Source organism: Stegodyphus dumicola, chromosome 10 (assembly GCF_044657685.1).
Source record: "Stegodyphus dumicola isolate Sdum_Otavi_A_Nest chromosome 10, ASM4465768v1".
Taxonomy (NCBI): Eukaryota; Metazoa; Arthropoda; class Arachnida; order Araneae; family Eresidae; genus Stegodyphus; species Stegodyphus dumicola.
The window spans coordinates 41,010,947-41,037,156 of NC_140777.1; the positions used below are offsets into that span (position 1 = coordinate 41,010,947).

Below are 26,210 nucleotides of genomic sequence, written 5' to 3' on the forward strand. Positions count from 1 at the left end.
GTGCGATTTAAAGAGACGTCATAAATCACGCCATTTGGAAACATTTATTTCCTTTCGTTTACATAATCTAAAACACGTGTATGTGAGTCATGCTTCTCTCATTTCGAGTAGAAGGTCTAATGTACATGTATCTGAAACCATATGGACATACAGTACCATCTTGTGGCAGAAATTATAGATTTTAAAACGTTCCAGGACACTGGCACAAATACGTGACAGTCGGGGCTAAACGGGAAAACGCTTTGGCACGCCTGCGTGTCGGCCGGAGAGTGAGTGTGTTCGTTGCTGGCACGTAGACGTGACAGTCGGTGCGAAGGGGTTAATTAAAATTGATTTCAAATTTTACTAGAAATGTAGGTTTTATAGACAGTAAACAAATATAGTATTTTTTTTTTAAAGTTCATAGCTCTTTTGATCGGTAGCTCACAGGATTTAAAAACAGCACGTAGCTCGAAAGCTTCATAAGTTTGGCAACCACTGATGCAGAGTAAATTCTGTTTTAGGTAAAGTAATTAAAAATACTTCTTAAAATATTGCTTTTGAATAAATGTGTGTCCTGCTGATTTAAAGAAAAATAAACACAAATTTCTATGGATATGTATTCAAGAATTTTGAATTTTGTATACAAAGCATTTATAATTCTATAATTAGTCTGTAAAGAAATTTTTTAAAAATATTTTCTAATACTTGCTTTATCGTAAAGTATTACCATAGAAATGGAAAAGTGCATATTATCAGACTTATGTCCTGAATGACTCAAGTAATCTTTGCCGCTGGAAATTTCTGTTGAAAATTTTAGGTAAAAATTAGAACATTATAGAAGCATGTACAGTAATTAAAAGTTTTTTCTTCCCCTGAAGAATTTCAGTGATGTACAAATGAAGGGGTGTGCCAACCCTGAACTCCATTTTCAGAGGTTGTTGTTGTTGAAAACAATGTGTATGGATTTGCTTATCTAAAAATTTGTGATAAGAAGAAATTTAGTTAATAATATTTTGCAGATAATTAAAATATGTGTAAAACAAATTGGTAGTAGAATGTTATTTGATGACTTGCCCACATTTTCAAAGAGTAATTGTAGGAGTGATGAAATAATAAATGAATTGGTAAAAAGCAAAAGTTACATATTCTTGCTGTTAGTGTATAGTAACTTAAACTGAAAGATTAAATAGCCAGGATGAAAATTTAATCTATGAGAAAGGAAGCCAAGAAATGGGGAAAAAAAAAAAAAAAAAAAAAAAAAAATCTGAAAATCATCTTACTTTTGCTGCAGTAGTGTAACATTACGAATACTATGCACTTTATGTGTACACTACAAACTGAATTCAGTACATAGTCCGAGATCCAGAATTTCCAGGACTTCCAGATTTCAGAAATTTCAGGGTTTTAGTTCGGCAGTTTAAATTTAGTAAAGTGACGTAGAGACATGATAGCATTAGGGCTTAACTTATTGTTTGGGTCAGATAGAAAAATGCTAACCACTTCACAACCACTCAAGAAGAGAAAGTGTTATCTTGGTCAACATCACTATGTAAATCAGTTCATTTTCATTTGCCACTGCACCACTCCTTAGCCAGTAGGTGTTTGAAAGTGACATGTCTGCAACAGTTGCTTTTAGTGAAATGTATTAAAATTGTTTCGGCTTTAAAAAACTAACTGGTTTGCAAAAAACTAATTTAACAAGATTTTTAAATTGACCCAGGGCTTTCTATACATATAAATACACATACCTGGAGTATTTCGGTATACGATATACTGGAATACTGCATATAATATACCAATTTCTGCATACCAGAGCATATAACAATATCATCAACACTTTCCAAACGGTTATGATTTTAAAATTGTGCTTGTTCAAAAATGGGGGGGGGGGGTCATTCACATTTGTGTAAATCATATTTTCTCGACATGGTGTTAAAGCCCACCAGTAGCTGCTGAAGAGCTTGTGGGTGTTACTGATCTGAAGGGAGGAAAGCTAGTGGCAGTAGGAAAGCAAATGGGCAATAAAAACATGCTTGAAAATTGGGTTGCTGAAATAATTTTGAAATAAATATTTAAATAGTCGTTTGATTATACGAATGTTGGTCACACATCTTTACAAGAATCACACTAAATTTTGTCAGTCAATCTTTAAGATATATTGGTTCAAGTTGTTGCATATAGACTTATTTTCTTACCTTGCCATTAATGACACCCCTATAAAAAAATTGCTAAACACGAAAGGTTGCCAAATGTAATCTATAAGAAGCTTTTTCTTTCCAATAAATGGCCAACTAGGAGTTCAGCCCAGGTTTGATTTCAGGTGAACAAGCTAGCTGCTGGTTGGTTTCCTCCACATGTAACATGAATATAAGCCAATTTCCCTGTGAAAAATCTTCTGCAAAGGCATCGCTTTCCCTTAAGCAGATAACCCTTGTTTGTTTTGCTGTATTCAAAAAAAAAAAAAAAAAAAAAAAAAAAAAAAAAAAGCCTAACCTTACCAACTCATGTGCACAAACAGCTGTTGTCATATCTCTGAAGAAAAAATTTAAAATTTTTATTTTCTTACGAGTGCGTTGTAGTACATATGCATGTACTTTTGAAAAATGTATCTTTTATTTATGTATGGTTCTTGAAAAGACCTTAAAAGCTTCTTAATTAAAAATATATGACTATAGCCAAGTAATGATGAAGATTATTTGCACTGACTGTTTGAAGAAATACACATCTGATGATCTGTGAGTGTTTAAGAAGTAGCTACTTTTGAATATTATTTTGTAACCTGTAAATATAATATTGTTGCGTTTTTTCCTTCTGACACCAGTTGTTCTGTTATTTTCTTCCCTCACGTTCTTACGGGGTTCATGTGGATTTGGAGTGAATAAGGACAACATTACTTGATGAAGTATCGAAACACACTTTTATTCGCCGGTATTGTCAGGACAGCTCTAAACATGTTTTTACAGCCGTTGATGAACTACTGTAAACACGCTGACACGATCAAGGACACAATCTCCAGGTTATCAGGCTGTCACGGTAGAGACAGCTTCACGGCAAAGCAATAGAGTACAGCTCCCGACTCTGGTTGGTCGTTCTCGGAACTCCACATACTCTCAAGACTCTCCACACTACAACTCGCGATGAATTCGACGACACACAGAGCACAGCTCCCGACTCTTCGGTTCAGTCATTCCCGGAGCTGAACACGCTCTCTCGACGATGCACTAACAGCGATACACTACGAGACTCTTTTGATTCACTCGACGACCCATTCGGCACTCGCTGCCCAGCTGTCAACTCGATTGATTCCTCAGGGATTGACTCGCTAGACAAGACACCAACTCGATACTAACTATCACTAACTATCTCGCACTCTAGACGAAGCACTCTGACTCGCCCTCTCGACAAGGCTCACACACCTACTGTGGACCAGCAGGGTTTATATATAGCAGCAGGGTTTATTATATAGCTTTTGGCTGGTGTTCGAGATTATTCTGGGCTAAACCGGTAAGAATTCGTTCCAGAAAATTCTCCATCTGTCCATGCCAATTTTGTCGCCAGATGAGTGATACCGTGCCAAATGTGGCAACCATGCCTTATATTACCATTTTATGGCAACCCTAAAACTGCTTTGCGGGGAAGCTATCTCACCGCGCCTAGACATTTCGTAACAATATTGTAGATCAGAGTATTGTAATACACTTGCAGAACACTTGGAGAATGTGAGCTCTTGCCAAATGTCATAATAAAAAACAGCATAGAACTATTAGGCAATATCTGAATTCTTTAGTTGATCAAATTTATGTGGTGGTTACGTACCATTGGGTGGTACATATGACTCACTTTTATACAGAGTTGCAGGTATCTTGCCCTCCAGAGTCTGAATTTTCTAAAGAACAGCTTCTTTCCAACTCAGTGTAACTTTTGAAAAGAAACTAAAATGTAGGTATTTTTATGTGTTTCTGTGATCTTTATATCTGAACATAAGTTTTGTATTTATTTCTGCATATAGTAAAAGGAAGAGTCTGTCTGTGTGTGTCTTTCATTTGTGATGCACCTAAGCTAAGAGACCCAGTGCTCCGAAATTTGGTACATAGGTGCATCTAAACAAGAGCCAGTGCACCTCAAAGTGATTTTTTTCAAAATTCAAATGAGATTATTTTTATTTTGGTTTTTTTAATGAAATCTCATCAAATCGATAATTCTCTTTCATTATACAGTACAAAGTTCGTAATCCGAACATCCATTATCTGGAATGATCTATAATCCAAACCTCAATGCCACAAACTTACAGATGTATGTAATGCGTTTACGCATGCACGTTTAATGCGCACGTCCACAGCACATGCGTGTAAAACCAGTAAAGTGTTTACCCATGCGCGCTTCCAATAGTAAAGAAAGTAACAGAGAACATTGTTGAAAACGAAAAAATTCCGATTGACAAGTTAGTCGGTATTCTCGACACAGTAATTACAGGACTTGAACAGTGGAACTTCGTAACTGAACAAAAAATTATGTCTATTTATAGAATTAATTATAGAATTAAAGAGAAAGTATTAGCACAAAAAACGAAGTAACTTAACTTTTATTGATAGAAATGTTTACTAAAGTAAACAAATAAATATTAAGCTTTTTTTTTTTTTTTTTTTTGTAAATTTTGATACCTTTTAGATCGTAATTTCTCTTTATTTCATAAATTCCGGCTTCATATTTTTAATTGTATAATTTCTGCATGCCATCTTTACCAGATTTAAATTGATGATCTATAATCCGGAATCGCCGAAGTCCCGCTGAGTCCGGATTATGAACTTTGTACTGTATTTCATTATATCAACAATGCCACACAGCCATTGTTGCTGATATCAACACTGTTGCCACTGGAAAAATGAGGGCAAAAATTAGTGTTTTAAAAGAAGTTAATATCTCTGATTTTAGCTTTTTTGGGGGGGAAGTGGACATTGCCCTTTTCTAGGACCCAGAAAAGAATTGTAGAAAGTTTGGTGGCAGTAGCTGTAGTAGTGACTGAGTTATTAGTGAACCATTTTTTTCCATTTTCTGCTGTTATCTGGACATAGCCTGCTAGGATTGCTGGCTTTTTGCCAGTTGTTGTCCAATATGGGTTCCTGGAAGTACCAAAAAAAACAGAACAAAACGTGTCACAGAGACAAGATGTGAAAATAAGAGAAAATGTGGCACTTTGCCACTAAAGAGTGTTACATTGTGGGGTGGTCTAAAATACAAATTAGATGCATAAAAGTTGAAATGATGAAAGTCAAAATAAAATTAAGTTATTCAGATAGAAGTTCCATAATTGAATCTTGGTTAAATATGAGTATTTACAAAATATACAATATTAGCGTAGAAAACTAAGTCAAAAGTGGAGCCATGTCATCTGATGGCTATGGGTTCACGCCATTGGCTGGGGCAGTAAACTTGTGAAAAAATATGTTTTTTAAAAATATCAGTCATTCAAATAATGAAAACATATTTTTCTCTAATGGATAAGAGTCCTAGTGAATCTATTTCACAAGAATGTTTCACTAACAGTTCGTGAAATTGCTGCGAAGTCCAAAATTTATGAGCACTGGGCGTGTCTTAGCACAGAGTTCATTAGTCTCAGTAGTGCTCAGTTGACAGAAGATATGCAATTGTAACTAGCTTATTGAGGAATATATTCGTGTTTAATAGAATAAAAAATAAAAGTAATACAGTAAAATAATCAGTAAAATATGTACAGGTATGTGCAGTCATTCAGTAGCACGATGATTGTCTGCATTTAATTAAAATGCAGCAAAAGGACGTAGAAATTGGTCTTCTGCAAGGATTTCATAGTTGAGGGTTTGAAAAAAGTTCAGTTGACTGCGGTTAAATGCTTTTTGAAAAAAGTTTTCGTTGCTCTTGTGCAAGAAATTTTTTAAGGTGTCAATTCATAGATCACTATGCAAGACAGAGTTCCTTATGTAGTAAGGGGCATTTGTAATGATTCTCAAAAATTTATTTTGCACAATTTGCAGTTTATTAACGTCGGTGGGTTTTGCCACAGTCCATGCAGGAGATGCATACGTGAGGATGGGTCTCGCAGCAGTCAAGTAGATGAGTCGTTTCTTGCGCAGATCAAGATTGGAGCATTTTCCTAAGATAGGTAGGAGACAATTTATGACTTTCAGGGCTTGATTCCTGACATATTCAGTGTCCAGGTGAGCTTATCATTAATAGTGACTCCGAGGTATTTGGCCTGGCAAACTATGGGAACAGTATCATTAAACAGGAGAAGGTTGTTATTTACAGGGCGGCTTCATTTTTCTTCTTCTGATGAGCAATAGTTGCGATTTATTTGCATTAATTTTATCTTCCATTTACTACACCAGTTTTCGATGTGTGGAGTAAATTTCTGAAGGACTTTGATGGAGTGGTTGAGGTTAGCTGATTTCACTACAATTGCCGTGTCGTCGGCATAACAGGCAAGGATGGAGTTGGAAGAGTTAATTTTGGGAAAATCAGCAGCATAGAAAATATACATTACAGGATCTATAAGACACTGCCTTGTGGGATGCCACTTTTAATTTTCCTTTCAGTGGAGAGAGCATTGTTGACACATTTAAAGTTCCTGTCGGTGATGTATGAGTGGAGGATGTGAAGGAGTTCGGGTTCAAAGTTGAAACTCATTAGCTTGATAATTAATCCCTCATGCCAGATGCGGTCGAAGGGTTTCGCCATGTCCAACATTTTGTATGTTATGCAGAGCTGAGGCTGCAAATTCGATGATGCGTACCAGTTGCTTAGTAGTTGAAAGATTTCTTCTAAGTCCGAATTGCTTCGAAGGAAGTGCATCCAGGCGGTGTTGGATTCTGGAGAGTATGATGCGCTCAAAACTTTTACTGAGGACCAGCAGAAGGCTAATTGGCCTGTAACCATCGGGTCTGGGTGTGATTTTTTTCCCGGCTTCGGGATCATGACAATTTTTGCAGTTTTCCATGCGGTCGGAAAATAGCAGTTAGTCAGTGCTGCATTAAAAATACTGGTGATTTTGCAGATAAAGTTAAGAGGCAGTAATTTAATAGATTGATTAGTAATTCTATCAATTCCTGGAGCTTTTCTGGGCTTGAGTTTCTTGATTATTGTAGATACTTCCACCGGAGTAGTGAGCGGGATTAAATTATTAACAGTAGCGGAGTTAATCCATTCTTGATTTTTGATGAGGGTTTCTTGTTCAAATTTTGCACCACAAGGGGTTAAGTTAGGCGAGAGTTGCTCTTCCAAATGTGTAGCGAAGTATTAGTGAACAAACACACAGACTTCTTTTATACCATTTGAATTCTTAAGATTTTGTAACAGGAAGCTAATATATTTTATTAGGATAATTAATACTGTATTAAGGAATGTTGCTTATTTCATTGTAATTTATTTTAATTATATAAAACGTTTTGCATGGTTTTTTTTTTAGGAAACAAGTTTCTTAACTTCCTTCATACCATTTGAATTCTTAAGATTTTGCAATGGGAAGTTGGTTAATTTATTTATTAGGATAATTAATATTTGTATTAAGGGATATATTGCTTATTTCATTGTAATTTTTTATATATATAATACATTTTATTGAAATTTTTGTTTTTTCTTTTTCTTTCTTTCTCTCTTCTACTTTTATATGTATATAAAGTTGTTCTGAAGAGTAAAATCCTGTGCAGTTTTTAAATTTGATGTTTGTTGTTCCCCTTAGGCATTTTTCTGGTACATTTAAAAGCCAGACGAAGGCTGGCCTTGTAGCATTTAGTATATAACATAATATTAAGTTTTAACTTACAATGAATTGAATAATTTTAATAATTAATATGTTATAATAATGCTACCTGAATTTAAATTAGTAAAACTGTTTTATTGAATTATTATGATACACTGCACTTTTAATCATCATTATTTCTTCATGAATGGCAATATTCTTTTGTTTAAACTTAATTTTATAAAGTTATTTCATTTTGACTTAGCACGAAAGTGAAATCATGGGGAAATTCTTCATGCTTTTCTAATCGTGTATTTGATAGAAAAATATTTATTTTTTAATTCCAAGGGAATGGAATTATGAACTATTTATTTAACATTTTACAGAACATGCAACTGATACACTCTTTAAATATATAGCATTGTGTATACGGTAATAAAATGCTTTGAAAAGTCTCATTTCTTTTTCTATTTATGTGCTGGTCGATAAGTTTTAATTATTAATTCGATGAAGTGCAATGAATAATGTAAAAATGTTAAGCATTTTTAATTGATACGCACACATTACATTCAGAAGATACCTAATGTATTTTTATGAGAGGGCATTAAGGGGGCTGGCTTAGAACGAGGTCGTGAACAAAAAAAGGGGGGAGTACAATGTAAATCGTTTAGTCTTTGTATTTATGCACCCTATATTAGGCTTTTTTGATTTTTGTTAAAGCCCAGAAAATCTATTGAAGACTGCAAAACAGAAGAAGAATTAAAGGAAAGCATTACGTCTCAGAAAGGTATATTTTTATGTCTTTTCTCTCGCCTTTTTTTCTCTCTTTTTCATTTTAAAGTTTATGAGATAATAACCAATGCATTCCTAATTTTTTTTACAGTAATTCCAAAAGTTGTGATTGAGAAAGTTGACTTAAAAGCTGTCACTAGCATTAAAATTAGTGAGGTAAATGTTGTTTTGTATGTTTCTTTATGATTAGAGAGATGTAAGAGAATTTTGAAAGTATGCTTACAGTATGTGCATTAAGTATTTTTTAGGTATGAAGTGATTCAAAATGTGGTTGTTAATGCATGATATTCAGTTTTATCAAAGAACAGCAGAACTTAAATGTATCTCCAAAAGGAACAAGATTTAATGACATAGAAACCTATTTGTGAAATTTAAATCATCAGTCACTGTGATTGATTTTTCACAGCAGGAGTACTTAATTAAAAGAAATGTGACTAAAATTTTAATGACATTATGTAAAACTGAGATCTGATCTGAGATCATTTCATGCAATTAATAAATATGTGAGCACGCTTATTTGAAATATAGTTAAGTCATTTTGAATCACCATTCTTTCTCGATATGTATTGTAATTTATGTAATTGTTATCATTTGTTTGTTTCTGTACTGATTTATATATATATATATATTTCTGTAAATTTGTTTTAGTTTATTTATTTAGTGCATGTGTGTGATAATTTTATGCATATTTGTTGTGCATTTTTTGTAGTTTTGTATCTGTACTTAATGTGCTTATTGTGCATGTCTGCTTACGTGTGTATCCATATTGTATTTGCATGTATTGGAATTGAAAAAAAATAGAGAACTGGAGATAAAAAGTGAAGACCTGTGCTGGTACTTAGGGCGATTTCTCACTAATTTGGCATCATTCTGGAAGTTACCATAACACATATTTTCAAGATCCTATGACTCTTTTTTTTTTTTTTTTTTTTTCTTTTTTTCCTAGAAGAATCTAGTAGTGCCATTTTGTGACATTTATTTTATGTTAAATAAAATTTCAGTTTATTTTTCTTTTTCTTTGTTTATTTTCAGTTACTTTCTTCATTTAATAAAATAATCACATTGATTTGAAATATAATTTAAAATTTTCTCTTTTATATGACCTGGTTATTTAAGGAATCTTGAAGAATTTACAGCATGTAGGCGTGTAATAGCATATGTATATATAGTATATTTATTTACTTAAAAAAATGTATCCTTTCATTTTTTCCTCTTTAGAACATTTTAATTTCCTCTCATTATTTTTCTGTTCTAGTTTTGTTGTGTATTTAATAATTGAGTAACCTTTACAATATTTCTATGCGTAATTTGTATTGTATAGTCATTGTGAATCTTTTGAATATTAAATCAGTTACTTTTGAATTGTTAAAACAATTTTTTTAATTATTTCTTAAGTGTATATGTTTGCATGTGTATTGTACGAAAATGTACATGTACAGATTTACATATACATATTGAGACAGCAGCAAAAAGGAAAGGTTTAAAAAGATACCTTGCTGACAGCTGCTGCAATTAATGTAAATCAAGGGATCTTTGTCTGAAGAGAAAAGAATAAAAATTAAATACTTTTATGGGGAGCAAGTTAAGAAAATATACCGTGTTTACATAAAAAACAAAACAAAACTTTGTAGATGATAAAAGTAACCTACTTGATTTTTAAAGTGAAAATTTTGAAGATGAGAAAATAACATAAAATTCCTATAAAATAGATATCTTGGTAAAAAGAGACCCACAATGGAAATTAGTTGTTTTCAGAAAACAACCCCCCAAATTATCCATCCTGATGTTGATTTTACTTCTTCTAAAGGTCAGGGGGCAGTAAGCTTTTCAAGATCATAAACATGTACAAACTGTGGTTTTGATTCCAGCATTAAATAATATAGAATTTTGTTATTGTAAGGATTTAAAAAATAATTATTTTTTTGTGATAGTACTCTAGATACATTTTGCATTTATTTTGTTAAGTTAGACTGTTTTATGTTAGCTTGTTATCAAAGATTTTTTATCTTGACATGTGCCATTATTATAAAAAAGTTAAAATCATTCTTTTTGTATAATTTTCATAACGTTTTTGATTCATTAATACTTTGTGTGTAATTTAGAGTTTGTAACATAGCTATATAATTTATTTGTCTACATTAAATTAATGCATTATTACTGCTTTCTGAAAAGAAAGTAGATTGTTACTCACTTCCTTATTTGATTAAACAAACTGTAGCAAATTGTGAAGATTTAGTCTTCATTTGTGTATTTTGTGTTAATTAATCTTTTTTATTAATTAATGAAGTACACTTATTAATGTTATATATAAATATTATGTGATATCAAACAAGTGCTGTTTGTTGAGCTTCATGAGACTAAATTAAAAGAAGGGGCAGTATAGCGAAGTTTTCAACAGAATGTAACAAATAAGCTCTGTGTTCACAGGTTATTGGTAACGAAACAATAATCTGTGCATTGTTTAACCTGTGGAGAAAGAAGTATCTCTGAATTTTAAAAACAAGCCTATGCATGAAACTTTTCTAATTAATTACATTTATTTGAATAAACAGAGCTTATCTTCTGAAAAGCTAGAATACTTCAATCAGTGTCATTAACATAGAAAACGTGATTTGTTTTCATTTAGTACTTTTTAAATGTTACTCTCTGTATTTTTTTTAATTGGTTATTTCGGTCGGTTTAGGTAATTTTTTTGGCCCTTTTTTCTATAGTGAAAAATATTGTATTGTGATGTAACCATTTTGTAGGTTTTCAGAAAAAATTATTATTTGGATAGATTTTTTTTTAAAATGTATAATTTTGATTTCTAGATTGAAGATACTGAAGTTTCTGGTGTTAAAATTGGCATTAATTCTGAAGTTAAAGATGATGCAGATGTTAAAGGTTTGTCATTTATTTATTTTTTAAATTTTTTTCCAGTTCTTTCTCATCCCTTTTATATGTATATAAGGTAAAAAATATGTAAATCAGCTTTATAAGAATAGTATCTTAATTCATCATTTGCAATGTGAACTTCCCTCTTTCTGTTCTAAAAATAACTTTTCTGGACTGCATCATTTCTAGATTAATCTGTGTCACATGGCTTGTATAACGCTGATGATGATGCTAATTTGGAACTTGGAACTTAAAATTTTGAGAACTGAAACTTTTTAAACCGAAACCCTCTCTTGTTGAGCTTCCTTATTGGATAATTGTACACTTTGCTTCTACTCTTGCTGTTCAGACACTGGTGTGCTGCTTAAACTAACCTTCCTATCGCAGTAGTATCAAAAATGTAAATGTTCTTGAATAGGCATAATTAGAGTGCCATGTGAATTGTGGCCACAACTGTCAATTGAAATAAAAAATGAGGATTTAATCTTACTCAACTGCCAAGTTTCCTAATTAATTACATTTCGGATTCAACATTTCAACATTCTACGCAATAAGAATTCCTCCTCTTCAGTCTGGATCTATGTTCTAAGCTCTCTCAGTATATGCACACACACACACACATAAGAGAACCGATCAAAAAGGTCACAGAGCAGGGTTTAAAAAACAACATTACATTAATAAAATATTTTAGTGTTTAGATAATCATTTCTTCTAGTGATTCTGTTGTGCATTTAATCCTTGGGACAAAAATTATTTCTCATTATTAATTATTTCTTCAATAATGAGATACTTTATTAAACATTTCTTTCAATGTGAGTTGTTTGATTTGTTTTCTCTGCTAATACTTTAGACTAATACTACAGACATATAATTTCTTGTTCAGTTATTAAGTTCCATTGTTCAAGTCCTGTAATTGCTGTGTCGAGAATTCCGAATAACTTGTCAATCAAAATTTTTTCTCGTTCAGTAACCTCTCTGTTACTTTCTTCACTATCGGTAGCTGTATTTTCTGGATTTAGAACCATACTACAGATTTCGCCCTCCGTTAATTGATTGATGATTGGGCATTGTCATCACAATGAAAAACTTCTGTTTGTTTAACTTTGCTAAATTCTGCCGCCTGGTGCGGCCATGCGAGATCTGGCACTGGTTCTGGCTTTATGTGAATAACAAATCAGTTATTCTTAATTCAAATAGCACTAAATATAATCGTTTGTCCTATGAGTATCATTAACAAAATCTATTTTTAGCATAAGGAAAGAAATTTCTGCTAAATCTCCCCTTGTCAACATTTTAGCGCATTAAACTTAAATCTGTAATCGGATAGTACTCTGTTATTTGGCGTCGCTGCATGATTCATCACTGAAGTTGTCATCCGTTGATAAACATGTGGTGATGAAAGCAAAATACAATAAATAATGATTCATGATTTGGGCATCAAGGATATAAAATATTAGTTGGTGTAAAATTAACAAATGTTTCGGTTTGAGATTATGCCAAGCAGATAAGCAGCTATGGAGTCAAGTTACTAATCACACAAATTTATGCTAAAATAATTATTTCTTCAATAATGAGATATTTTATTTAGCGCCAAACTGAGATTAAGAATCGGGATTTCCGACATGTTTTTTTATGATGAGGAAAAAAATCTAATGCGCGTGCGTAAAGCATACCCCTTCCCTTCAGAAAAGCCCTAAAAATTGGTTGGTGGTGCCTTTGAGGTCCGGATTTTAGATCATTCCAGATATTGGATGTCCGGATCTCGGACTTTGTACTGTATATATATATATACATCTTCTATATATATACTGGTAATATTATATTCTATATATATACTGGTAAGTTATATCAAAATATAACTTACCAGTATGGATTTACTCTTTTAAAATAATTCTACTTTAATTAAACGTAGGAGATAATATAATTAATTAATCAATATTGTTTAGGAAATAAATTATATATATATATATATATATATATATATAATGTATATTTTCACTATTCAAGTATTCATTGTGACAAGTATTCTTATCTTTCACATGAACAGGCCTCTGTGGAAAGGGGCTTCTCTGTAAATAAAGCAATTGAAATTGAAAATTTAAGTGACTCATCGTACATTTTTCAACGCATAGTATTTGATTACATAAAGCAGGTGTTCTTAATATCGAAATTAATAAAGAAATGAGATCAGCAGCAGCTTCTGCAAGAAGTGGAGTTGTTATTTAGAAGTTCAGTATTTAGAAGAACAAAAATCTTTAACTAAATCTGAAAATTCAAAGAGGAAAAGAAATATTATTGAGGAAGAAATTGATTATATGAAGCAGAAGAAAAAATTTCTTCAAAGGGACATTAAAGATATTAATGAAGAAGTAGATGCTTTAGCAGATGAAGCTGAGACCAGCAGGAACATTGATTTGTTTATCAAAGCAAAAGAACTTAGAAGAATAGTTAAAGAAAAGGAAATAAATAAATAAATTAGATGTTAAAATAGCTGAAAAGATTTCAGATTTAAAAAAAGCACAAATGTTTTGTATCTTTTATTGTACAGTTTATTATTCTAGTATCTTTCAAAAAACCAAGGAAATAAATTGTATGTTTACAAATCAGTTATTTTAATCTGCAAAATATTCTTACATTGTGATTATAATAGTAGTTGACTGTGTTTAAATAAATATCAAATAAGTTAAATAATTATCATGTAAATCTCTAAAATAGTGACTGTTATTAGTGTAAAATACACTTATACATGTTTTTCAAGAAATTATGTTCCTAATTTAATGTTATCTACTTCATAACTTGTAGGGAGTTAGTTTAATTTTCAAAATTGTTTTATTGTAAGTATTAAATTGAATTTATAATAGTGCATAATACACACTTCTGTTAGTTTCTTAAAGTGAAATTACAAGCATGAAGTCAGTTGTATGGATAATTCCTTTATTCTATTCATTTTTTTGTTAGCTGATAGGTCCTTAATTTTTTCTTTGATGGTCCTTAAAAGTCCTTAATTTTCATGTAAGAAAATGTGTACGAACCCTGCAGAACATTTTCGTGGAATCTTGAAATATTTCGACTTGATTCTTGCAAAATAGTTCAGAATGTATATCATTAAGTGTATTCTTTTAAAATTAATTCCGTTTGTTATTATTTTTTACTGTCACTCCTTTTTTTTTCGTAGTGTTATGTCAGAGTTTTTTTTCTTTCCAGAAAATGAAAAATCAGATGGAGAGAAGAAAGAAATTCCAAAATCAGATGAGGAGAAGAAAGAAAATAAGAAACCAGAGAAACTTAAAGACTTTCCTTTGGGTATTTCTCTTTGGATATTTATTAATTTATCTTTTGATCTTAAGTTAATAAATTGAATGGAAATTTAAAATTTCTGTAGATATGTTATTATTCATGTATTTTGTTTTCGGCATTAGTTTAGTATTTTCAGTTGAGAAATAGTTTGTGTAATGAATAAAAATGGAAACAGAAGGTTAGTGTGTTACTAATTTTATGAATAAAAGTGTTTTGGTAATATTATATAACACATGTAAATAGTATTTTGCTCTGGAAATTCTGCTCTAAAATAAGAATTTAAATTCTGATTTTTAGAAAATTAGATCTGAATTTAAAAAAATATCAGAAATTATTGCCCATTTCGTTGAAAATCCTGCTTATTGAATATATATATAGCAATAGTAATTTTAGTATATATATGTCTCTTGTTGCGTGCGTACGGGTTCGCAATGTATTGAATGCATACAGGTCCTCAATGATAGGTTGATAACATTTGAGGGTTCTGAAATTTTCCGCAGAAATATATGTACAGGAGTTCACTGTATCACAGAGTACTATCAGTAGTTACACTTCAAAACTATTACGAACATTAAACACAATGCAGTGCAAAGTACATCTAAAGAGAAAGCTGACTAGAGATATCTCGGTAGTCCGAACTCACGCTGAAGTAACAACTTGCAACAGCAACAATTAAGAACAGATGCTTTCTCCCACCTTATATAGTTGTCGCCTGGCTAATGAGATATTTCTAGTACTTTCTACTTCTCACAATTACTGGAAAGTATATGAGGGCCGAATTATGGTTATAGCTAATATAGTGATCAATTACATTTATTCAATTACGTATTGTAATTGAATAAATGTAATTATTAGGGACTCTTGCTAAAATGGCAACCAAAAAATACTAGACTAAAATGTCATAAACTTTGGTGTTTTTTATGATTTCTTGTCAAATTTGGTGTCAAAAAGTAGTTGCCAAAATTGTTGCCAGCTTGCTGAAAGCTCACCAAATTACGAGATACCTATTTACTCAATATTAAATGGACTTGTGCCTGCATTCTTACTTTTCAGACATAGCTTAACTCTTTACTTTTTTTATGTTATATTACACAGAAAAATACAACAGTTTCACATATAATTGCGCTAAAATAATCTACTTGTGTACGAAATTTTTTTCTTTGTGGAAATTTTAACAAAATTCATAACTTGCCAAAGACTGCACATCATTGGACAGGAAACCCAACTTACAACTGCAGAAAATTAATGCAATACTAGAACAGTAATTCAATAAATGCTATAAACAAATCAAATGCTAACCAATAAACAAATGCATAAATTTACAAATTCTTATACAAATAAGACCATGGTCTTAGTATAATATACACATTATCTACACTATGAGGATATACTTCAGCAGTTTAAGAAAACATAACCATAAAACAGAAAGCGTACTTTAGCAATTTAAGATACAAATTTTAATTATTAAATAAGAATTAGACCACAAACAGTCAAATGATAAAGTCACTGAACACTGGTAGTTAGATTTGAGATAAGTTCTAGACCAGCAGTTCTCAACCTTTTGACTAACTTGTACCATCTAAACAAAAATTGGAAACCTTTAGTACCACCACTACAAAGTACTACTACAAGCACCACTTTTGAACAAAGCTCAGATCACATAAATTTACAAGTGCTAGAAAAAAAACTTAATAAAGATGTCGGGGTATTAGTTTTTGAATTTAATAGTTAAAAATACTTTGCTTCTTTGCATACCACATTTTTCTCTTGCGTGCCACCGGTTGAGAAGCCCTGTTCTAGACGAAAAGACTAGCTGTGTGGCTTGGATAGGAACCAGTTTCCTTTAGAAAACTCTATGAAAGCGTCCCTCCTATTTTAGTAAATAGCCTTCGTGTGCCTTGCCGTAATCATATAAACCAAACTAATTAAGGATTATGTGATAGATTAAAAAAATAAAACAGCTACATTTGTCATAAGATTTTTCTGTAATTTTTCCGCTATGCTCCGTGAGTACACAGTGATCTGTTATCGCTTCAAAAAAGTCTGAGAACTGCAGAGACTCAGCATCATGCTAACCTCAATGACAGTAGTTACTTGCAATTGCATCCTTACATTGTTCGTCGTCCTTTAGAGATTTGGCAGCAAAATTCTGTATTCTTTCAGAAATTTTTACCACAATTTACACCAGCAAAATTCTGTATTCTTACAGATATTTTTACCACAATTTGCTGGCAAACCCTCAGGGGTATAGATGGGCAATCATCGTGAGGTTTCCTAGCCCTTCAAGGGATCTCACTCTCCTGGTGAGAGGGGGTTCATGGTCCTGAAGCCCTAGTGATCGTTCCTCTTTTCTTTTCAGCTCTCCTTATCTGTTCTTTTCCCTTTTATTCCTTCCTTGTGTTTTTCATTTTCGAAGGTTGGAACTGAAAGTGAGAAGCTGTTACAATTCCTTTGTTTCTAGCTTCTCATGGAAAAACTGCCTATGCATCTGCTGTGTGTTGTGACTTGTAAGGCTGGAAAGGAGGGTCCTGGTATTTGAGGGGCAAGGTAGTGACCCCAACACACTGCTTTGGCCTCTACTTCAGATCAAAATGGGAGGCACTTAGTTATCTCCACTAGTGTCAGTCAGCTGGTTACTTGTCATTTGCGTCAGGGGCTTGGGGATTGTCAGTGGCTTTCAGAAGTTCCTGCTTTCGGTAAAGCTGACTGTGGGGGCTTCATATTGCATAAAGGCCTAGTTAACCCTGCCATAGAAGTCTGTATCTCCTTGTGGTGGGTGGGGCTGCTGGGTTCGAATCTTTCTTAATCTTCAAACATGGCTCTAAAACCTCTCAATCAAATGGTAATGTTATTATTATAACAGAAAAATCATGAATTGATGCAAATGTGAGGAATTTTCCACTGATTTACTACCTAGGTGTGTTGCTGCAAGCAATACTAAAGGTGAACTCCTTAAAATGTCTCCATTCCTGATAAACAAATATACAACTGTAGTAGCCTGAGAGCCTAAGAACATAAAGCATATCTGATCTGGTGACCTTCTTATACAGACAGGCTCCTCAACACAGTCTGCAACTTTAATGAAAATGACATTAAGGGGCCAAGTGTCAGTGAACGTGTCAGCACACAAATCCTTAAACTTCTGTCGTAGCATTATCTCTGAACCAGACCTTATTTCAGTGTCTGAGGAAGAGTTAAGAGCAGAGCCAAGAAGATCAAAATGTGTGTAGTGCAAGACAATGAAATTCTGTAAAGATGGTGCATTGCATCCTATAAAGCATGTCATTCTTACGTTCAAATCTCCTGAGTTACCAAAAAGGATTAAGGCAGGCTATCTTCATTGCTCCATTCAGCTGTATGTGCCGAACCTGATGAGATGCTTTTAATGTCAGTAAGAACCAAACCTGATGAGATGCTTTTAATGGCAGTTTGGGCACACGAAAACCTTGTGTAAACCAGCATGGGCAAAATGTTCGGTAACTGGCCATAAAGCTGACAGCTGTGATAATGCCCTTTTTTTTTTTTTTTTTTTTTTTTGCATTAACACAGGGTTTGTAGCAGTCCTTATAAGTATATTTATAAAGGCCCTTATAGGTGCTTTAAAGTCCTTATTTTTTGTTTTTAGTGCTTTTTTTTAAATGAACGTGCAATTTTTCTCCGTACCAAAGCCAAAACTAAATAAACAACTTTTCTTCCTAATATGGAATGTCAGATTGTGAATCATACTCTCGGAAATAGCTTTTTCCCCTTTCTCTGCATTAACATAACCTCTGGTGTGCGCAGAGAGTACAGACAGGTGCCCGTCGTTCTGTTGGTCAAAGAATTGCGAAAGCAGTAGAAAATTCCGGTACATTTGGCATTCTTTTCCTCCTATCCAAATGCTACACACGTTTGAATTTCTATCAAGATCTTAATAATTTGCATTCTCGTTCCGCTTGGTCAGTTCATATTCGTGTTTATTATGATCGTTATGCTTATATTATGAGCATATGTATGAATGCTTATAATAACATAGTTGCAGTAACTGCTGAAGTATAATAAACTTACAAAAATGGTTGTGTTTTAACACAGATTAGCTTTCCAATGAATAATATTCGGAATGGCTTAAATAAAAGGAAAGTAATCGAATAGTCAAAATAATTTCATTTTTTTGGCCAATACATTATACAGTACGAAGGTTGGGAGGTTCTCCCCTTTCTCCGCAAAATCTTGAATATTGAAACTGTTACAGTTCCCTGCAAAACAAGCAATGGACTTTTTTTTTGTCACTTTTCAATCTGGATTGAATAGGACTAAAAGTTCTGTGGTCTACCAACCCAAACGAAGAATGATTCTATTCCGGAAATTTAATGCAGTCTTTTGAAAATTAGAATGAAAAACACCCCAGATTGGTAAGTCTCTTTCTTTTCCTTTATTTAGTTCTTTATTCTCCCAATACCGGCAGCTGTAGAATCCGATTGTATAATATCATGTAGGGAAGAATTACAGTGCACGTATTGTGCAATAACGTTTGCGATATTTTGCAGAGATAATTAATTTTGATGTTCGGTCTGAGATTTGTTTATGAACATTTAAAAGCGTTTTACTGTGCTTGCGAAGCAGAATATTTTTCTGTTCTGTTGGTTTATATATATATATATATATATATATATGATGCACATATCGAAATGTCAAAAACATTTATTTAGCGGAAAAATCTAAAGAATGGCTACAGTCTATCCCCCCCCATCCGCTCCTCTTTTTCAAGTTACACTCCACTGTCCGAATATTCGCCAATTTTCAAGTATGCGGGTAGTTAAGCTTTTACTGTTAAAGGATGATTGCATTTCTGTCTTCTGATTTGAGAAATGTTCCTCTTTTTTACTTAAATTACTTTGCTTGCAATATCTGTTAAGGAAAAACTGATATACGATGAAAATTTAGAAAATGTTCAGAATTTAGATTTAAATTAGTTAAATATCAATATGAGTGGAAAAATAAATTGTATTTATTATTAAGTTCCAAGCAAATAGAATAAATATGCCTTATTATTATTTATTTCCTCTATTCTGAACTGAAATTTCATCATTAAATCTTGTAATATAGTTTAGTTCTGCATAGTTTTTTTTCTCTCATTGTAAACTAGTTCTGTAAATTGAACTGTTATTTAAAATTAAAAAAAAAAAAAAAAGTAATTATTTTCCATGGTTGAGGTAATGCTTATTCTCTCTTAATAAATACTGCATTTCTCATATTTTAAATTATGAGTCTAATTTTTAAGAATATGCAGTTGTGTATAATGTAATTAGACAGGCGCTTATTTTTTTTCTTACAATATTCTTGAAAAGTGCTTATACGTGCTTATTTTTTTAACTAAAATGTGGCTATGAACCTTGTAACTGCAAAGGAAACCATGCAGCTTATGGTTGCTGTTGTCCAGTTTGGCAGAGGAAAAAAGAAGTACAATGCCTGAACAGGGTTCGTATGGTCCTTAAGATTCCTTAAAAGTTCTTAGATTTTTTTAAATCGATTTTTGGTCCTTAAAAGTCCTTAATTTTGGCCAAAATCAGCAGAAGGTCCTTAATTTTAATCATCTGAAATTTCTATCTGTTTTTACGACTTCTATTTTGAGTGTGAATTAGCATTTTGGAGGCAATTTTCTGATGTGTATGGTTACCTTTTGAATGGGTTCATGGGTTATAATTTGTTTCTGTTTCTAATATAAATGATGGATACTCGAGGCTCTAAGCAAGAAGTGAAAGATAAGCATCGCGAAATTCGTTTTTTCTAATAAAGAGCTCTTAAACAACTTTTTGCTTTTGGGGATGTGAATTCTCTTATTAAACGGTTCTAAATTTGGCGATTTATCAACATTTTTGCGATTTTAAGATCAGTTTCTATAGAAAATGTTTAATTCCGAGATCTGAGAATTTTTCGACGATTTTTTTTTTAAACAGGGTTCGTTGCGGTTCTTACAGGTAGTCCTTATATTTGAAAATAAAATATAAAGGCTCTTATAGGTGCTTACTTTTTCTTTAAAGCCCTTATTTTTTTGTTTTTAGTGCTTATTTTTTGCTTTTAGTGTTTTTTTTTTTTTTTAAATGAACGTGCATTTTTTTCCCGTTCCGAAGCCGAAACTTAATAAACAACTTTTCTTCCTTATATGCAATGTCAGATGGTGAATCATACTCCCGGAAATTGCTTTTCCCCCCTTTCTCTGCATTACTGTAACCTATGGTGCCCACGAGAGTACAGACAGGTGCACGTCATTCTATTGGTCAAAGAATTGCGAAAATGGTAGAAAATTCCATTACATTCGGTATTCTTTTCCTTCCACCCAAATACTACACACGTTTGAATTTGTATCAAGATTTTAATAATTTGCATTCTCGTTCCGCGTGGTCAGTTCATATTCGTGTTTATTATGATTGTTATGCTTATATTATGAGTATATGCATGGATATTTATAATAATATAGTTGCAGTAACTGCTGAAGTATAGATAAACTTCCAAAAATGGGTGTGTTTTTACACAGATTATCTTTCTAGGGAATAATATTCGGAATGGCTTAAATAAAAGGAAGGTAATCGAATAGTCAAAATAATTTCTTTCCCCCCCCCAATGCATTATACAGTACGGAGATTGAGAGGTTCTCCACTTTCTCCGCAAAATCTCTAATATTGAAGCAGCGGTCCCCCCCGTCACTGTCCAATCTGGATTGAATAGGACTAAAAGTTTTTGCGGTCTACCCAACCTAAGCGAAGATTGATTCTATTCCGGAGATTTAACGCAGTCTGTTGAAAATTAGGATCAGAAACACCCCAAATTAGTAAGTATCTTTTCCTTTATTTAGTACTTCATTCTTCGAATACCGGCAGCTGTTGATTCCGATTGCATAATATCACATGTGGAAGAATTACGCCGCACGTATTGCACAATAACATTTGCGATATTTTGCAGAGATAATTAATTTTGATTTGTTTATGAACACTTAAAAGAGTTTTTCTGTGCTTTCTAAGTAGAATATTTCTCAGTTCCTTTGGTCTGTTTTTATATGATGCACATATCGAAATGTCAAAATCATTTTTTTAGCCGAGAAATCTACAGAATGGCTACTATCTCCCCCCCCCTCCTCTTTTTCCAGTTACTATCCGGAATATTTGGCAATTTCCGAGTATGCGGGTTAGTTAAGCTTTTACTGTTAAAGGAGACTGCATGAAGCAATTTCCCGTCTTCTGATTTCAGAAATGTGCCTCTTTTTTACTTAAATTACTTTGCTTGGAATATATGTTAAGGAAAAACTGTTATGCAATGAAAATTTAGAAATTGTTCAGAATTTTGATTTAAATTAAATTATTTAAATATTAATATGAGTGGAAAAATAAATTGTATTTTTTATTAGGTGCCAAACGAATACAATTGATATGGCTTATTATTATTTATTTTCTATATTTTGAACTGAAATTTCATCATTAAATCTTGTAATATAGTTTAGTTCTGCACAGTTTTTTTTTTTTTCCCTCCCTCATTGTAAACTAATTCTGTAAATTGAACTGTCAATTAAAATTAAAAAAAAAAAAAAAAATTATTGTTTTCCATGGTTGAGGTAATGCTCCTTTTCTTAATAAATATTGCATTGCTTATGTTTTAAATTACAACTCTAATTTTTCTTTTAAGGTTATGCACTTGTGTATAATATAATTAGGCAGGTGCTTATTTTTTCCTTAAAATGTGCTTGAAAAGTGCTTATAGGTGCTTATTTTTTTAACTAAAATGTGGCTATGAACCCTGTTAAAACATTGTAACGTTGATAAGTTTCATTAAAATAATGGTAATATATTGAAATTATATTTAAAAAATAACATTAAAATAAAACATTTTTTTTTTCACTGTCATATTATATTCATTTTGGAAACTTAATATATAGTCAAAAGTCGTTAATCCGGACTCGTCGAGACTTTGGCTATTCCGGATTATCAATTTTTCTGGATTATAGATCATCAGTTTAAATCTGGTAAGATGGCGTACAGAAAATTATACAATTAAAAATATGAAACCGTAATTTATGAAATAAAAAACAATTATGATCTAAAGGGTATCGAAATTTACAAAAAAAGAAGCTTAATATTTATTTGTTTACTTTATTAAACATTTCTTCTAATGTAAGTTGTTTACGTTGCTTCGTTTTATGTGATAATACTTTCTCTTTAATTCTATAAACAGCCATAATTTCTTGTTCAGTTACAAAGTTCCGTTGTTCAAGTCACGTAATTGCTGTGCCAAGAATACCAACTAACTTGTCAATCGAAATTGTTTCGTTTTCACTAACCTCTCTGTCACCTTCTTCATGTCTTTATCCATTTTTTGCAGCAATTCCACTTTTTGTTTGATGGACATCGAAACATACTTTCGTTTTGTAGATCCTTTGGGAGCTCCAGCATCGGAAATTCTATTTGATATAATTGAAAGTTCAAGTTTACTTTTATAAAATTGCTCTTACACTCTGCAAAAAATAATGGTACTACTTTGGTAGACGGTTATACGGATTTTGGGCGATTTACATTGGCGCGATTTTTACAATCGTCAGCCATCTTGAAAAATGCTGTTTTTATGCATAGTAAAGTATTGGAAACTTTAAAAAAAAATAAATAAATAAATATCGTTAAAAGTAACAAATTAATTTTTTGTTGAAATTGTTGTTTTTTAAGATAGCAGGCAAGTGTAAATAAATACATTTACCATGAGTATAAAATACTAAAGTAAGGTTATTATTGCTTTCGTATAGCAAAAAAGAGAATAAAAATACCACTATAAAAACATTGTGCCAACGTTTAATTAGATTAAAATATTACTGAAATTGAATATCGAATTAAAAACCATCATACCAACATTTAAAAGAATTAGAATATTATTAAATTCAAATACTTTAAAATATGTTATATAGAATATTATTAAATTCAAATACTTTAAAAATATGTTATATAGAATATAATTAACATTAAAACATATGTGACAATAATTATCTCAGCAATTTTTGAAAATAGTGTATTAATTTTTTTAACAAAAATTGAAGTATACAATTATAAAATAAAAGAAAAATATGTACTTACATTTTTTTGAGTCATTTAACCTTTTTTTTTTATTGATAAGTACCACAAAAAAAATCGGAATCATAATTGAATCGGCTCCTTTAACCATCTTCGTCTGTGATACACATTTCTCGCACTTCATTGAAGAAGCAATTAGCGAGGTTTCCTCCAAAAATTTAAGATAAATTTCCTCTGACGCTATTAACAATTTATAAATAAATCTTTGATTAGGAAAGACAGGTTGGCCAAAATAAGGTCTCAAAGGGCAATATTTTTTAATTCTAATACCAATAATTCTTGGTAATTACCAATAACAACATTCATCTTTGGACATATCCATTCAATTTGAAATCTGAGGAATTCGAAGAGATGAATAATAAAATTTTAAAATGGCGCGGTAATGCACAAATATTCAGTAACCAATCAGGGAGCTGATTACATCATGCATAAAATTAAAATTATTTAAATAATCATTCATAATAAAATCATTTTTGAAACAAATGCAAAATTAAATTGTATTTTAATATTTAACAGCCATAAATAATGTTTGAAACATTAGATTAAATTTATAGATATTAATAAAACCAATTACTTTTTAAGTAAGGTGACATCATTGATTACATCATCCACAACATAAAATTATATAAAATATTATAAACAGCAAAATTTTTATTTCAAATAAAAATGCAAAATTAAATTAATTTTTAATATTTAGAAGCCATAAATAATATTTAAAACACAGAATTTATGCGTAATAAAACGAATTTTTTTTTAATAAAATAACAACACAGTATTGGTTACCATAAGTTGTATTACTCGCCAAAACAAAAATGGCCAAAATCCGTGCAACCGTCTACCAAATTAGCACCAAAATAATAAGCCGGATCCAACTCGAAGATTAAGGAACAACGCAATCATCAACATTAACTGAAATAGATAATTTTAGCTTATACCGTCCGTTATACATAACACACGCACGCGAAAACGTATTCTGCGCTTGCGCAGATGCATATGCGCAGTCGTAAAGGTCTTAGGTGCACGCGTAAACGCCTATGCGCATGTGTCAACGCGGCGCATGCGCAGAATGTTTTTAGCTTTGAGGTCCAGATTATGGGTGTCCGAATTAACGACTTTTGACTGTACAGTATTTTGAATCTGAAAAATAAACAAGGTATAATTCTATAAAGCACAATTTATGAAACAGCTCTTAGCAAAAACAAAATTAGCTGTGTAGTTAATTAAAAATGTCTTCTTTTTAATTTTTTAATAGTAAAAATTTTTCCCATGTAATTGTTTCAGAATATTTAGAATTCTCAGAATATGCATCAGTTTTTCTCTATAAAATTAATTTTATCCTTTTTCCGTCCTTTTTTTTTTTCCCAAAATATTTCTGGCCTTTTGCTATTACAGAATTGGTAGGGATAATTTTTCTTTAGGATTTTAGACACTTCAGCTTGGAAAGTTTAGAAGGATTTGAAGGCAAGATTTATAGAGCTACGATTCTAGAAGATTCGAGAAATATGTGACAAAATGAAAAAATGTGTCCATGGTATCAACATGTAATGGATGTGTTTTACAAAAAGTTTGCAATTAATTTCTTACTTTTTGGAGAATGTCTGGAAGAACAATGAAAATATAATATTTGAATGTTTAACTTCTGATACTAGAATCTTAACATGTTTTTCTTCCCTTTATTTTCTCTACTTTTCACTAGACACAAGCATGGAAAATATCAAAAATCCTTCTAATCTTATCACATGGGCAGGCATTATAGAAAGGAAGTTTTTTGTTAATAAAGAAATTGAAAACTTACAATTTAAAAGATTAATCTAGTATGTCTAAATGCACCATACACATAGCTGGCACTAGGCATTTTCCCACTCGAAGCAATCTCTGTAGATCCTAAATTCTGTTGCCTAGTGCCTTTGTAAATGCTTCCAATGACAGTTCTAAATTCTAAAAATTTTGCTCTTTCTAGATTTTGTTGTTCCGCATGTCATTAAATTCTAAAAATTCTGCTACACCAGCTCTGTAACCGGCCTTTACCATATATATTTCATATTTCTTCCGAATACTCATATTACTAAAGAAATAAAATTAGCCACTTTTTCTGTACATTCTAAATGCATTTAGTGTTTTTTAGAATAAAAATCCTTAATTAAATCCAAAAAAATCTAAAATGAAAAGAAAACGTGTTGAAGAAAGAAACTGAATGCATAAAAAAATTATTCTTCAAAGATATGTACAGTTATTAATATGTAAATTACCCAATTATTTATGATATCAGCTTTTACTATAATTTCCCATTACTTTTCCTCATATGATAGAGCTACTGAGCCAGATTAAATTTAAATTAAATTGTATAATCTTTGACCACTAAGTCACATTTTTAGTTTGAATTTGACTGTTATCGTTTAATTACTTAATCATGAGCTGTAATTGATTTTGTTAGCATCAGAACATGCCTTTATGTTTTAACTTTC

General features: G+C 31.7%; 1 protein-coding gene across 5 annotated transcripts in view; it reads left to right on the forward strand.

Annotated features, from left to right (window-relative positions):
• The window catches only part of LOC118201423 (uncharacterized), a 204,816-nt gene that overhangs the window by 66,466 nt on the left and 112,140 nt on the right, over positions 1–26,210 (forward strand). For 4 of the 5 annotated variants that reach the window (XM_085824882.1, XM_085824880.1, XM_085824883.1 and 1 more), the window contains 4 exons: positions 8,417–8,483; positions 8,580–8,644; positions 11,299–11,371; positions 14,567–14,665. In XM_085824882.1, the coding sequence (XP_085681008.1) occupies positions 8,417–8,483; positions 8,580–8,644; positions 11,299–11,371; positions 14,567–14,665 (304 nt within the window). The remainder of the gene's footprint in view (positions 1–8,416; positions 8,484–8,579; positions 8,645–11,298; positions 11,372–14,566; positions 14,666–26,210) is intronic. The other variant, XM_085824884.1, reaches the window with a different exon arrangement.